The 15,121-nt window shown below is 45.0% G+C and overlaps 1 protein-coding gene across 5 annotated transcripts in view; it reads right to left on the bottom strand.

The window, feature by feature from the left end:
* KCNH1 (potassium voltage-gated channel subfamily H member 1) overlaps positions 1-15,121 on the bottom strand; it is a 379,704-nt gene that overhangs the window by 170,807 nt on the left and 193,776 nt on the right. For all 5 annotated transcript variants that reach the window (XM_083175653.1, XM_083175649.1, XM_083175651.1 and 2 more), the window contains one exon: positions 1,934-2,133. In XM_083175653.1, coding sequence (XP_083031779.1) covers positions 1,934-2,133 — 200 coding nt within the window. The remainder of the gene's footprint in view (positions 1-1,933; positions 2,134-15,121) is intronic.

The following is a 15,121-nucleotide window of genomic DNA, read 5'->3' as shown; positions in this document are numbered from 1 at the left end:
TAGAATGTGCTAAATAAATAAGAAATAGAATCCCATGTGAAATAGAACTCCCATCTTAGTACATTTTCCCCAAAGTATTTATTGGCAATGTTATAGGAAAAACCAGTGTTTGTGGCCTCTAATTCGAAAATGTGTAGATAATCATAAGGGAATAATGTAATCATAGGCACAACTTTTTTAATTTATTATTTTTTTCTGAAAATCTTTGTAAAAAACTTTTGGCCTTGGGGTGCCGTGAAATAAATTTTGATACTCTAGGGCAGGCATTCCAAAACTCGGTCCTCAAGGCACAGTAACATTGCAGGTTTGAGTGATATCCTACTTTATGCCCCCTAGCAGGGTGTGTTGTGGCATGGGCCACAGAGCAGGGCTATTAGAGGTCGAGGGTGCAGGTTGAGGGGGGAGAGGAGGATAGGAGGAGGGAGAGGACAACTTTGTCCGTCCTCTCTCTCTACCTGCTGCCTCATGTCCTGACTATCCCTGCTATGCTCAATTCTTGTCTTCAGGTCTCCTTACCTGCACCTCATGTCACCTGTCTGTCTGCCCCTCCCTCTAGACTGTAAACTCCTTGGTGCAGGGCCCTCTTCCCTCCTGTTCTCACAACACTCTTCTTACATTTCAATTACAGCTCGCTTACTCACCTACCATCTATACCGACATCTCTTCTCACTCGCTGTGTACTACTAGGGTGGCCAATCCCAGGATCGGTGGGATCCCCGGATTTGGCCCCTAAAACGCCAGGATTTCAATCCCGGCATTAGATTTTCCAATCCCGGGATTTTGGGCAGCTCAGAGGCTACCTGGCTTCTCCCATCCCCAGCAGTGCGGCTTTACACAACATGACGACGTTAGAGGTCACGCTGCGCAGGCCACACAGCCGCCTCTTCCTGGGCTTGCTGCCCTCCCGCCTCCATGAGACCGCCCACCCACCCAGGCTGCATTTGCCAGTGCCCGGCTCTATTCGCCAGCCAACCCACACTGCACCACACATGTAAGTAAATATACAGGCAGCCGGGGCGGGTTTTTGTATTAGGGAAGCCAATTCCGGTATCCTGGGAATCCCGGGATCCGGCATTTTCCAATCCTGAATTCCGGGATTGAAAAAATGCCCCGGAATTGGCATCCCTATGTACTATGAATTGTGCTGCTAATTGTTACTTGGGTACTTCTTTACTTTCACGGCGCCAGCATGGCGCCGCGCGTACTTCCGGGTTACGCTCGCCACTAACTAAGTAAAATAAACTAAGTTAACGCCATGCCAACATGGATAGTTCATACCTCCACTATCCATGTTGGCATGGAGTTGATTTTAATTAGCGTGGCGAGCGTAGCGAGCCACCGAGCCCGCAGCGTGGGCGAGCGAAGCGAGCCCTGCAAGGGGACTCTGACGCGCGGCGCCATGCTGGCGCCGTGAAAGTACAGAAGTACCGTTACTTGTTTTAGTTTAGTTGCTGTTACAGTATGTTTAGTTCTGTGTACCCTTTACTGTTATAATGTGTGCTATATATGGTGCTGAGTACCACTTGTAGCGCCTTATAAATAAAAATGTAATAATAATAATAATAATAATATTCAGGCTTCAGTACAGGTGACTCAATTAGCACCTAAGTTATTTTGATAAAAGCATGTGTGCCAAAGCTTGGATACACTAAAACCTGCACTGTTGAGGTGCTTTGAGGACCGTTTTAGCGATTTTCCATAGGGTGGATGACTTTCCATAGCAGGACGCAATGCAAAGACATACACTTCAGCAGATGAACGGCTGGGCCAGTGATGATGCGGGAGTGCGCATCAGAGCTCACCTCTCATCGCTGCCCCATACACACTGGGCGGCTTTTGAGCTGAAAGCAGCTCAAACGAGTAAACTGAGCTGCTTTCTGCTCAAAGTCGCCCAGTGTTTGGGCCTTAAGTCACTGGTGGAGTTACACCTTACCTTTTCAGTATCAATACCTCGAGACATAGACCAGGTGGACACGATATAATCCATGACACGTTCGCTCAGTCCCTTGGGCACTTGGTAAAGCTTAAGAAAATCTCTCACGCTGTTCAGCATTTCATGGTAACGGTTGGTGTTGGCGTACATTTGTTGGAAGATTGTTGTCACATTACCAAAAATTGTTGCATATAGAAGGGCTGGAAGAAAAGAGAAACATAGATTTGTTTATTCTGTTTTCTGTCATTTTCAACCTTAACCTCCTAGCAAGTGATATGTTTCCTGATACTATCTGAAGCCCAACCGATGAGTCAGAATGGGGCAAAAACAAGTAGCTGCCTTGGTTATTTCATGTGGGAAAATGAGATGGGGAAAAACAGAAGCAGAACCTTATTACAAAGTAGAAGATGTAAATGTTATGCATGAGATTTAATAGAATGAGAGATTCAGAAAGTGAGAGATTTGGTAAGAAATCTCCAGTTTTTTTAAAGCGGCAATCATTTCCATTTAAAAAACAAACTGGTTTTGCAGTGTAAATGATTGCCGTTTTAAAAAAACTGGAGATTTCTCACCAAATCTCTCACTTTCTTAATCTCTCATCCTAATAAATCTTACCCTCTATATCTCCCACAAATGCCCATTTACAAGACCCAAGAGAGCACAGTTACCTGCTGAAAATACGGAGAGACCAGGATTTTGAAATTTCACCAACTAAATACAGTATAACAAAACCTATGATGGGGACCAAAAGGTATAACAGTAGATAAGCGCAGTGGGTTTAGGTTTTAAACCAAAAAAGAATATTAGTCTAACGGCCTGATCCTGATCACACTATACTGTATTTGTTCTTTGTGAGCATCTTTTGCTAATGCTGCTACAAAGCCCATCGTTGGAATACAGCTGGACATCCGAATGTCATATGGTTGCACCATCAAAATTTGCCTCCAGACCTGTATTAGATGCAGACAGTTGCACAGAGAGGAGGGGCTTTGTAGCAGGGGGTGGGCCCACCCCCCCTATTGAGTATACTTACCTTGATATGGGACATGGGAAGAGGATTCCTCTGCAGTAGCAGTGTCATCTTCCCAGAATCTTTAGTGCACATCCGCCATCTACCTGAATATCACTGGGAAGATGGTGCTGGCCAAGGAGGAGACATAGATTCCCAGATCTAACAAGGTATAGTAAGATGTCTCCCCCTTCAGTGTGCACCCCTCCCCCTCATATGAACGACACCGCCATATGGAGCACTCAATTACATTTTTCTATGTATTTTTTCAAGGGGAGTAGGCAGGTCCCCTATTTAGGCTATGCCCACATGCTGTATCAGGGCTAGATGCTCTCTATGGCCTGGGTGCAAATTCTCCATCTGAGTAGGGCTTCCAATATCAACGGGGACAATTCCCAGTGTGCTGGCATGCCTGCTGGGCTGCCTGTGGCTGGGAGAGGATGACAGACTTGCATTGTGGGTGGGTTAGGTAGCAGAAGGTGGCAGGCTGGTGACGTTGGAGTTTAAGGGGGCCATTTGTGATTTTTTCCAGGGTCTTTTTAAATTCCTAATCTACCAATGACACCAGGAAAGGGCATTCTAGTGGAATTAGCATAAAATTGTAGATACAATAGCAGGAAAAGACACAGGGCCAGATGCACTAAGATACAAAAGTGATAAAATGGAGAGTGATAAACAGCCAGCCAATCAGCTCCTTACTGCCATGTCACAGACTGTGTTTGAAAATGTCAGGCAGGAGCTGATTGGCTGGTTGTTTATCACTCTCCATTTGATCACTTTTGAAGCTTAGTGCATCTGGCCCACAAGCTCCTTTAACCTACCACACCTCCTCAACAGACCCCGCCTCCATGAGGACTGTTTCCACCCCTGCCCATGACACTCCCATAAACACTCACATAAAATACAGCAGCTCCAGGATTCTGAATAACTACATTCTTAATACATTTCAGGGAACGTGCATCTAAAAAAGTATTGCACCTCCCACATCAGCAGTGCTCGAAATTGAGAATCAGGCCTGAAGTGTTCAACTACTGTATTTGTGTTTATAACTTTAATGGTACGGAGCAGGAAGCTACAACAAAGCTTGTCCAATCATGAAGAGTAGGTGCCAGGTGCTGCGGACGATGGTCAATCTGGTTCGTATTAATCCTTCAGAAAATGTCGGCATTTGGAATTAGCAGTTGGCTAATGAGCGGAGAAGGATTGGTGTGACGAGAACACACAGGATTTAATATCAGATTCCTATAGAATAGTACTCAGGATGCGGGCCAGGAACTCACAGGATTTGGGACCTTTAAAAAGCAATTAAAATGTTATTACATAATCGTCCAAGTGGAACAATCTTTAGGCCCCGTCTGACAGCTGGCCCATTTCCCAGGCCACTTGTTTAATTGCAAGCAGAAAAGTCTGACTAGAAGGAGGAAGTTATGAATGTCTTTTGCCAACAATTGTAATCTCCCCGGCATCTAGAAAGTTTTGTGATATATGGTTACAAACCTGCCGTGTTTTCTTATAGGGATGATATAGACAGGTGCTCTTTTGTCTTACACTGCATCTCCCATCTAAATTTATCTCATTTCAATTACAAACAGTACAGTACTCTTGGCTCTGTGGGTGTAATGTAGAACGGTCTAGACAAATACAGATGTCTTAAACTGAGCTTTAATAGGAAAATACTACAATAGTGTCAATTTTACAAGAGAAAGTAATTTCAAAGGATTCAGTGGAATTTGTTTTTCATTTAAAAAAAAGCACAGAATTTTGCACATTTTTACTCTGGAATTGAACATTAAATGCCTCCTGTCATTTTTGTTCCACCCAGATTTCTTCATTATTATTATGCCAAAGACCAAAAATACTGACGCTGTCATTGTCCAAGCTCAGGGAATGCAACATTTACACATTTGCCAGCCATCGCCGACTGTCCCGGAGAGTCCTGATTTTAGAGGGTTTTACTGTACTCCTCAAAGAATGGTTCAGCCTCCCACATGCCACCCACTCTGAAGTGAGCGGCATAGGGATTTGTTGGCTTGATTTCTGTTGAATTGCATCATTATGGTCATGTCCCTGCTACTTGCACATGGAGAGCCCCAACGGTTGCTTTCCATTATTTGGCATGTGAATTTCATGGTATGAAATTCCAGGTCTAATTCGCTATTTGGTGATTTTCACACTTCTGTGCATGCACAGCCATGGAAGCGCGCTCATGCATGACTGCCACAGCATGCATGTACCAATGCTCAACCTGAAGTTGAATCCCTGAAGTGATGGAGGGTGGAGGGTGAGCAGGGGCGTAACTAGACATTCATAGGCCCCATAGCAAAAGTTTGTAAGGGCCCCCTACTTAGCAACTGATGGTAATAAGTGTATATAGCACATACAACTTAGACTGTAAAGATGAGCCCCCTTCAGCTCTGGGCCCCATAGCAACTGCACCCCTTGCACCTATGGTAGTTACACCCTTGAGGGTGAGGAAATGCCTCATTGGGTGTCTGTGTTCCAGGCAGGCAGTTCATGGCAGTTGTCTGACATTACACACACACAATACACAGCCACAGCAAGCCCGAAAATGCCTTAGCATCTAGGTTGCACAGACAGGGGGCTACCATAGAAATGCGATTGCATTGCAAGGAGGCACTGGACATGCTGGGCCGCCTTACCTTGTGCTGGATGGCCCAGACCATTGTAGAGAAAGCAGTTGCAGTTTTGAACCTAAATCAGACCCTCCATTCTGTGAAATGACATTTAGCCTTATGCAAACCTATTTGCTGCTAATTTTTGGAGCCCTGCGATCAGGTATATCCCACCCAGACAGAGTGAAATCCCGCCCCGTGCAAGCCTGCGAATCTATTTGCAATTGCTGATCAAAGGATTTTTCCAGTATGTGCAGGAACTGCTCATTATCTGTGATAGAAACAGTCGGATCGGGGCTGGATATGATGTCACACGCCTTCCCCTAAACCGCTTGGCCACACCTTCGTTTTCTCTGACACTGGGGGTTTGCAGGTGCACTATGCACTCATTACTGCTAACATGTTTTTGTTTTTCTCTGACACTCCCAGAAAACTACCAACTCCCACGCACAAACGCCATCTTTCTGTCCATGAACTTGCAAAAGGCCAGCATTCATAAAATGAGCAGGATTTTATTGCAGAATGGCCTTGCGCATGCATACTAGGGGCCATACCCAATGCACAGTTTAACGATAATTGTCCGGCCTGTGAATTTGCAGGCGAGCGATCAGGCCTGAATTAGGCCCATAGCAAAGCAGAACATCTATCCCCTGAACCATGCAGATCTTCATAACATTCTGCTCCCTTGCGAAATTCAGTTTATATGAATGTCTACCGCAACTTCGCTAGTCCACAGTTTGAATGATTCCTGGGGACGGCTCAACAGAGATTGGCTTGTGACATGCTCGGAACTGGCAATACGGCGTAGACTTTGTGAGCAAAGGGTTTTGTATGTTGTCACCAGTTTTGACCCTGAGATTGAAATCAGCAGTAATATTGAATGCAAAACCTGGTTATAAATTTTGGGGTCAAACCTCGAGAATTGGTGGCGAAATAAAGTTGCGGTACTTGTTTCCTAGCACGGCCACAATCACGGGCATCGTGTGCCTTAACTTTAATTTCCTTTGAAAAAAACACTACTTGGGTACATTGCGTCGGTCGTGTGCCTTAAGAAGGCACACGACGCGTCCGACGCGATGCCCACGATTTCCCCATAGGCTTCAATGTTAAAATATTTTAACATTGAAGCCTATGCGCGCCCGACGCGATGCCCCCGATTTCTCCATAGGCTTCAATGTTAAAATATTTAACATTGAAGCCTATGCGATGGACCCGATTTGTCCATAGGCTTCAATGTTAAAATATTTTAACATTGAAACTGAGTCCATTTAACATAGGAAAAAATGGGAAAAGGCCCAATATGGGCCATTTCTCTTTGGGTATGGCCCCGTCATGTGTGTAAAAAATAATGGCCCCCCATTGTGGCCGCCACCCCCACGATTGACGCAAACCCGAAGCGTGGCGAGCGCAGCGAGCCCGCGAGGGGCGGCGGTGCGCGTCCTCCGACTTTTTCATTCCCCTACTATCCACGTCGGCGTGGAGTTGAGAATAGATTAGGGGACGCGAGGGGACGCGGATACCTGTCAAGCTGGCGAGGGGCGTCCCTCGCGGCCTTGACAGGTATCCGCGTCCCCTCGCGGGGCTCGCTGCGCTCGCCACACTTCGGGCTCGGTGGCTCGCTGTGCTCGCCACACTAATCTATTCTCAACTCCACGCCGACATGGATGGTAGGGGAATGAAAAGGTCGGAGGACGCGCACCGCCGCCCCTCGCGGGCTCGCTGCGCTCGCCACGCTTAGGGTTCGCGTCAATCGTGGGGGTGGCGGCCACAATGGGGGGGCCATTATTTAAACACACATGCCGGGGCCATACCCAATGAGAAATGGCCCATATTGGCCCTTTTCCCATTTTTTCCTATGTTAAATGGACTCAGTTTCAATGTTAAAATAATTTAACATTGAACCCTATGGACACGATGGACCCGATTTCTCCATAGGCTTCAATGTTAAATTATTTTAACATTGAAGCCTATGGAGAAATCGGGTACATCGCGTCGGTCGCGTCGTGTGCGTTTTGGAATGCACCCGACGCGACCGATGCGATTTTTTCCGACACGACCACCACGATAGAAATCGTTGTGGCCGTGCTAGGAAACAAGTACCAAAGTCGCTGCTTATAAGTCTAGCCCATCTAGCCATAACTGCAGATACAACTTTCAGTATTTGTCACTGCAGCTGAGCCTTGCCCTCCAGATGTACCAAGTGACAATCTAACTGATAAATCATCCAAACTGTTCTTTAACAAATTTGGATCAATCACCTTTTAGTAAATTATGCACACTTACCGTGATGAACATTAATCTTACAATGCATATAAATATAAAATATTACATATATTACTAAATGGATATGGTACATTATTCAAAACCCATGGCAATCAATTGCACGATATATTTAAAAATGATACATTAACCTTCAGCATATACAAAACAATAAACAAAATTGAACAGAGGAAAGCATTGATTTCATTATGCTTGTTAATGTATTTGTTCCTTATCTTCTAATTAAAGTTAGTGGTTTAAAATAAACATGAAACAAGAAGTTCATCTAGTTCATCTAGTATCCGTTTGTGTGTCTCCGAAACACTGCCATCTGTTGGCAGTGAGTATAACTACATCTCTTTCTCTCTCACACATGCACAAACACAGAGGCAATCACAAGGTAGCAGACTAGACTATGCATCTCCATTCATGCCTATGGGTGATATGTTTAGGCCTTCAGAGATATTAAACATTCTAGGATCTGATGTGTGACCTCTAGCATGTATAACATTTCACATTCAATGATCTTACACATATATATATATATATATATATATATATATATACAGTGGCGGAACTCCGGGAGACAACAGAGGCTCCAGCCGCCGGGCGCTAAGCCCTGAAGGGGCACATCGCCCTGTCACTGGGCACATAGCTCGATCACCGGGCTTCCCCCCTGTCCCCACCCCCGTCCGCGACAGCCCCGACAGACGCTAGCTCTGCAGTGCCGCAGGCTGTCTATCAGGCTGTCCTAAGCAGGCAGTGATAGATAGCTGCCTGCGCTGCAGAGCTAGCGCCTGTCCAGTAAAACTTCAAACCTGCAGCCCGGGCTTCATGACGGGACGGCAGGCAGGACAGGAGGCCTAGAAGGTAGAAGTGGCACGGAAGATCCTGCGGCTCCTGGCACCTCAGCTCCAGCGGTGTTGCTAAGGTCAGTGGGCTGCTGTTTGCCGGGAGCTATTCATGCGCATTACCTAACTGACTCATCTCTCTCACCCCTCTCTATCTGCCCCCCCCCCCTCGTTCTCTGCCTCACCCCCTCTCTATGTGCCTGACCCCTCTGTCCCTCTGTCTCTGCCTTAGCCCCCTCTCTGTCTCTCTGTCTCTCTTTGCCTGACACCCCTCTCTCTACCTTACCCCCATCTCTCTCTGCCTGAACCCCTCTTTCACCTCTCTCTCTCTCTCTCTCTCTCTCTCTCTGCTTGACCCCTTCATTCTTTGCCTCACCCTCCTCTCTATATGCCTGACTCCTCATCCCTCTCTCTGCCTTAGCCCCCCCCCCCTCTCTCTCTCTGCCTGACTCCCCTTTCTCTACCTTACCCCCTTCTGTCTCTGCCTGAACCATCTCTTCCTGACACCCCTGTCACCCATCTCTGACACTTGTTTCTCTCTATCTCCATTATTCCCTATCTATAATTCTCTCTTTCTCTCCATTGCTCCCCCTATCTCATTTTCCCTCTCTATAGCTATGTATCTATGGTGGTGTTTGTGTGTGTGTGTGGGGGGGGGGGGGGCACCAGCTTATTTCTTGCCTCCGGGTGTCATGGTTAAACTTACGCCACTGTATATATATATATATATATATATATATATATATACCGGAAATAAAGACTCGGAGACTTAGGTTTGGCAGAAATTGTTAGCTGAATTAATTTAAAGCACTTTAAGCTAATTCATTTTATTATGAATAATTAATTAATGGTGGCCAAGAAAGAACGGCTAATTATCTAAGCTTCACCCCACAACTACCGGATGTAAACAAACATTCCCTAAACCAGCAGTATCCGCTCCACCCAATGCATTGACTGTCCACCTGTACGGGTGGGGTCGCTGTCAGCGAGCGGGTGATCAAGCGAAGGCCTATAGTCAATGAGAGGCGAGCGCACTGAGAACAATCATATACACTGCATCATCACTTAATGAAGACCTAAGTCAATTAACCTGCCGTTCTTGCCCGCCTATTCAGCCAACGCAAACGACACCCACCAACAAGCCAACACAGGGAGGGAGGGCGGGGAACTTTTCAGGGAAAAGAGGAAGACTCCTCCTTTTCCTGCTTTGATATCCCAGCTAACACTGCCATCCCCTGCTTCCTTATTGGATATCCGAGTCACATGCTTCCCAAGGTACACACAGCCTTGGATGTTTAACCCTCTCCATGCCTATTGCAGCCATTACGTTATTTAATGTGCTGTACCAGCCAGTCAGCTTCCAACTGCAGTTTTACAGGCTGTCAGGAGGCTTAAATAGAAGTTAAATGCCCTGTGGGTTCCGCAAACATGCTATCCCATAGTTCTGAACTTGTCCCGGATTCTTTGGGGTTTATTTACTAAGATGGGAGTTCTTTTGGAGATGGGATGTTGCTATGAGCAACCAATCTAATTCTATATTTTTTCTTAATAGTTGTAGATTCTTATTGGTTGCTATGGGCAACATTCCATCTTCACTAGAACTCCTATCCAATTAAATAAACCCTTGTGAGTTAATGTGTGCTAGTAGTTTTTGTACCGCTCAAAAAAAGGCGTTGTAATTGAATAGCCCTCGGTGGTTAAGCCAGAGTATACCACCCTCTTTCTGGTGCACCTGATTGGATCCAGCCTATAGTGTATTGTTAGTGCTAATGCAATGAGAAATGATGCAAAGCCATAAAACTGGAACCACGAATCACAGAAGCTCCTACAAAAGGTAATTCTGGGAGTCACAATAATAAAACAAAACCACAATTCTCCAGCAAATATGAGCCTTAATATAGGTATTATTTAAAGATGGAAATATCCTTCATCTTGAGATCGCCTACTGTACATATGTCTGGTGCCCATGGGAAGTAAGAAATTTAATTATTGCTGCTCTATGGAAATATGTCTTTGTATTGGCATAGACATATTGCTAAGTGAGCATTGGTTGGCAACATATTAATATTAGATTGCATAAAATAAAGGCTAACAGACAATTTAGCACATTAAAAACCTTACTGCTGTGGATGGATTTCTTCATAGTGTCCCGTTCCTCAGTTCTGATTTCCCTTGTTAACAGCAGTATAGTGTACAGATATTTGGTATGTAATCATTATGTCAATGCTGGAATGTTGATATTATCTGAATGTTGAAATTCAGAATGATGACATAAAATTGTTTAGGGTAAGTTTAGGGCTAGGATTACACTACAGTTAGGGTTAGGTTTTGTATATGGTTAGGATGATGAGTAGGGCTAGGTTAGGATTAGGGCTAGGGTTACACTACAGTTAGGGTTAGGTTGTGTATATGGTTAGGCTGATGAGTAGGGCTAGGTTAGGATTAGGGCTAGGGTTACACTGCAGCTAGGGTTAGGTCATGCATTATGGTTAGCCTGTGGTTAGGGATGTTAGGGCTAAGGTTACACCACAGTTAGAGTTAGATTTTGCACAGTGGTTAGTCTGTGGTTAGGGCTAAGGTTTTTGCTACACTTAGGGTTAGGATTTGTATGTGGTTAGGCTGATGAGTAGGGCTAGTCAGGATTATGGCTCTGGTTACACTACAGTTAGGGTAACATTTTGCATAAGGGATAGGCTTGGTTAGGGCTAGGGTTACACTACAGTTAGGGTTAGGTCATGCATAAGGGTTAGGCTGTGGTTAGGGAGGTTAGGGATGGGGTCACACTACAGTTAGGGTTAGGTCATGCATAAGGGATAGGCTTGGTTAGGGCTAGGGTGACACTAAAATTAGGGTTAGGGCTAGGATAGGGCTAGGGTGACACTAAAATTAGGGTTAGGGCTAGGATAGGGCTAGGGTTACACTACAATTAGGGTTAGGGATAGGATAGGGCTAGGGTTACACTACAATTAGGGTTAGGGCTAGGGTTACACTACAATTAGGGTTAGGGCTAGGATAGGGCTAGGGTTACACTACAATTAGGGTTAAGGATAGGGCTAGGGTGACACTACAATTAGGGTTAGAGCTAGGATAGGGCTAGGGTGACACTACAATTAAGGTTAGGGCTAGGGTTACACTACAATTAGGGCTAGGATAGGGCTAGGGTTACACTACAATTAGGGTTAGGGCTAGGATAGGGCTAGGGTTACACTACAATTAGGGCTAGGGTTACACTACAATTAGGGTTAGGGATAGGATAGGGCTAGGGTGACACTACAATTAGGGTTAGGGCTAGGATAGGGCTAGGGTGACACTACAATTAAGGTTAGGGCTAGGATAGGGCTAGGGTTACACTACAATTAGAAATGGATTCGATCACTTAGTGGCAAAACCGTGGATGTGTTTAGTGCACCTGTGTGATGTATTTAGACACACAGTCCACCCACACTCCAAAGTATGCAAAGAAGTGGTTAAAAAATCGGGCGCAAACAGTTCTGTTACTACAGAATAATTGGTCTAAATATTTGACACTCCAATAAGTGTTTTTGCAGCTCTCAATTGGGGACTTCTGTGTACCCCAAAGAACAAAACAACTCTAAATTACCAAAAAAGATAATAAGAGAGCGCAATATAGGTACCAATATTTAATAATTAATACAATTTTATGATTGTTGAATTTGTATTAATATATATGAATTAATTATTAAATATTGGTACCTATATTGCGCTCTCTTATTATCTTTTTTGGTAATTTAGAGTTGTTACACTACAATTAGGGCTAGGGTTACACTACAATAAGGGTTAGGGCTAGGATAGGGCTCGGGTTACACTACAATTAGGGTTAGGGCTAGGGTTACACTACAGTAAGGTTATGTTTTGCATAAGGTCTAGTCTGCAGTTAGGGTTAGGTTAATGGTAGGGCCCTAACTAGAAATCACTAAGTCCTCATACTGACTGCTGATCAGCACAACGATGACATTATGGCCGTGACGTATGTGAAGGTAATATCCATATCGACATTCTGAATGCCAACACAGCATGCCACATTATACAGTTACTGAAGGTTGACTTGGCTTAGGTCCACATATGAAATAGGTCAACATGGCTAAGGTTGATAGGGTTGGAAGGTCGACACAAGCACTAGGTCCACAATGGCAAGATCGACAATCAAAAGGTCGACATGAGTTTTTCACTCACTTTTTTTGAGCCGACAGGCGGTATTTCATGCCCTACCATCCAGTATGGTGTGGTGGGAGTATAGAATAGTGTGCCCAAAGCATAGCAGGCACAGCGAGCCATGCGAGGTGACGCGGTACACTGTCCATATTCACAATGCGGCATTCGGGACCAAAAAATCCATGAAAACCTCATGTCGACCTTTTGACTGTCAACCTTGCCATTGTCAACCTAATACTTATGTCAACCTTCCAACCCTGTTGACCTTAGACATGTCGGCATATTTCATGTGTTGACCTAAACCATGTCGACCTTCTGTGGTCAACCTAGGGCATGTTGACCTAATATGGGTCAACCTTTTGACCCATACCCCCCCCCCCCCCCAGCAATGGCTGTGACCCCTATTTCCTGTTATTTGTATTCCCTGTATAGCAGCTTTACTAGGTTCAAAGATCTTAAATCAATTATGCTGTCTGCCACAGTCTAGAGTTATTGAGTGCTGCTTTGTTGAGAGTCAGGCTCAGACTGGCCTGCAGGGGTACCACAGGATTCCCTGGTAGGCCCAGGTGATTTATGACCCCGCCCTCTTTTTAATAGGGCATGGCCTGACACAAACTGTAATGCTGCTGGGCAATTACTTATTTTTATTGTCAACAGGAAGTCATCAGCTATTAACTAACCCAGTGCGGCTGCAGGATGGGAGGCTGGTTTCAGCTCTGTTACCAGAAGAGCAGTACGGGCAGGTGGGCAGGCGGACGCCACAACGCTTCATGGTCCGATGGGACCTTAAAGTCACAGTCCAACACTGGTGAGAGTCATGATTGTAAAACTGCCCCCCCCCCCTAAAAAAATATAAATACACCCCTGGGTGACACACATGTGCAGCTCGCACCCCGGTAGTGAGGCCACTAGCTATACATGATTGGGTTTGTAGTAAAGGGGTAAGACTGACAAAGACAACACTTGACTTAAAAATGCATTCCTTTGTACCATATGTATTAATTACTTCAAATCATTGTCAGAGTGGTTTATTTCAGGGATTTCTCAACCATTAAACATGAAAACTTGTGTCGACATTAGTGGAAACATTTCCAATAGCAATCAATCATCTTCTAGCTAGCATTTACTAACATGGAAGCAGCAGCAATGGTTATGCAGCAGGAGGAATCGCCCCGCTGCTTGCAGTAGGAACCCGAGCTGCATCCCAGGACACAGTAGCACATGTTTGACACCATTGGCCAGCTATGTAACCTATGGGGCTGCACAAGCTGGCCACCGCAGAGAGACTAGGACATATCTGTCTTATGTCAAAGAACATAGCCTCATCCCTTCCAAACAACAGTGGCAATGCACCATTTATGGGAAACAGAGGTTGTCACTGTCCCCTCCCCATCTCCATACAGCATTAGACTGTAAATCACAGTCACAATCAGTCTAATCCCAGCACTGCATCCTATGTCATACACCCGTACTGTACATGTGCAATAGAGGTTCAGCGCATTTCGCAAAGTACCATACATCAGTACTATGGGCTATGCGCAGCAACTCCATTCACAGGAGGCCCAATGTCTTTTTCTTTCAAATGCCAAAAGTGAATTTTGCTCCCTTTGCCTCTTATAGAAGAAAAATGCTGATATTTTATTGTTTAAAGCTTAATAAATAATATTTCCCAAATCTTTTATCTAAAAACAAGTTCACTTTTCAAAAGTGACACCGGTTTGACCTCTTGCTCATAACATATTAGTACATAATGCAGGTATTTAAAGTCAAGATTCAGTCTATTGTTTTCATGGACGGCTTTCCCGGTGATGATGTGGGAGCACGCATCACTGCTCACTGCCGGGCTTGACAACAAGTTTGAACGGCTTCCAGCTCAAAATCCCCCAGTGTATCTGGGCCTTTAGTCTACAATGTATACTTATCAAAGTGTAAAGCTTTTGCTAGCAAAAATGGGTTGGTTTTGCTTTGTCCAGTCTATTATTAGGCTGCAGGAGAGGAGGACAAGGGTTAGGTATAAGGGGGAAGGTTATTATTACGAAGGGTTAGGGGTTAAGGTTTAGGATTACTGATATACTCACTACTGGAAGTGATAGAAGTGATCATTGCCGGACTGTAAGCAGTGGTGGATTGGCCATAGTCCTTACAGTGAAGACTCCCGGTAGGCCGCACTTAAAAGGCCACCTGTCAACCAGTGACTGTTTTTTATTTTTTATTTGGCCCTGTCTAGAGTAATGGCCATGTCCCCATCCTGCCTCCCATACAA

The sequence above is a fragment of the Crinia signifera genome, chromosome 3 (genome assembly GCF_055691185.1).
Source record: "Crinia signifera chromosome 3, ASM5569118v1, whole genome shotgun sequence".
NCBI classification, from domain to species: Eukaryota; Metazoa; Chordata; class Amphibia; order Anura; family Myobatrachidae; genus Crinia; species Crinia signifera.
This window is presented reverse-complemented; position numbering and strand designations above follow the sequence as displayed.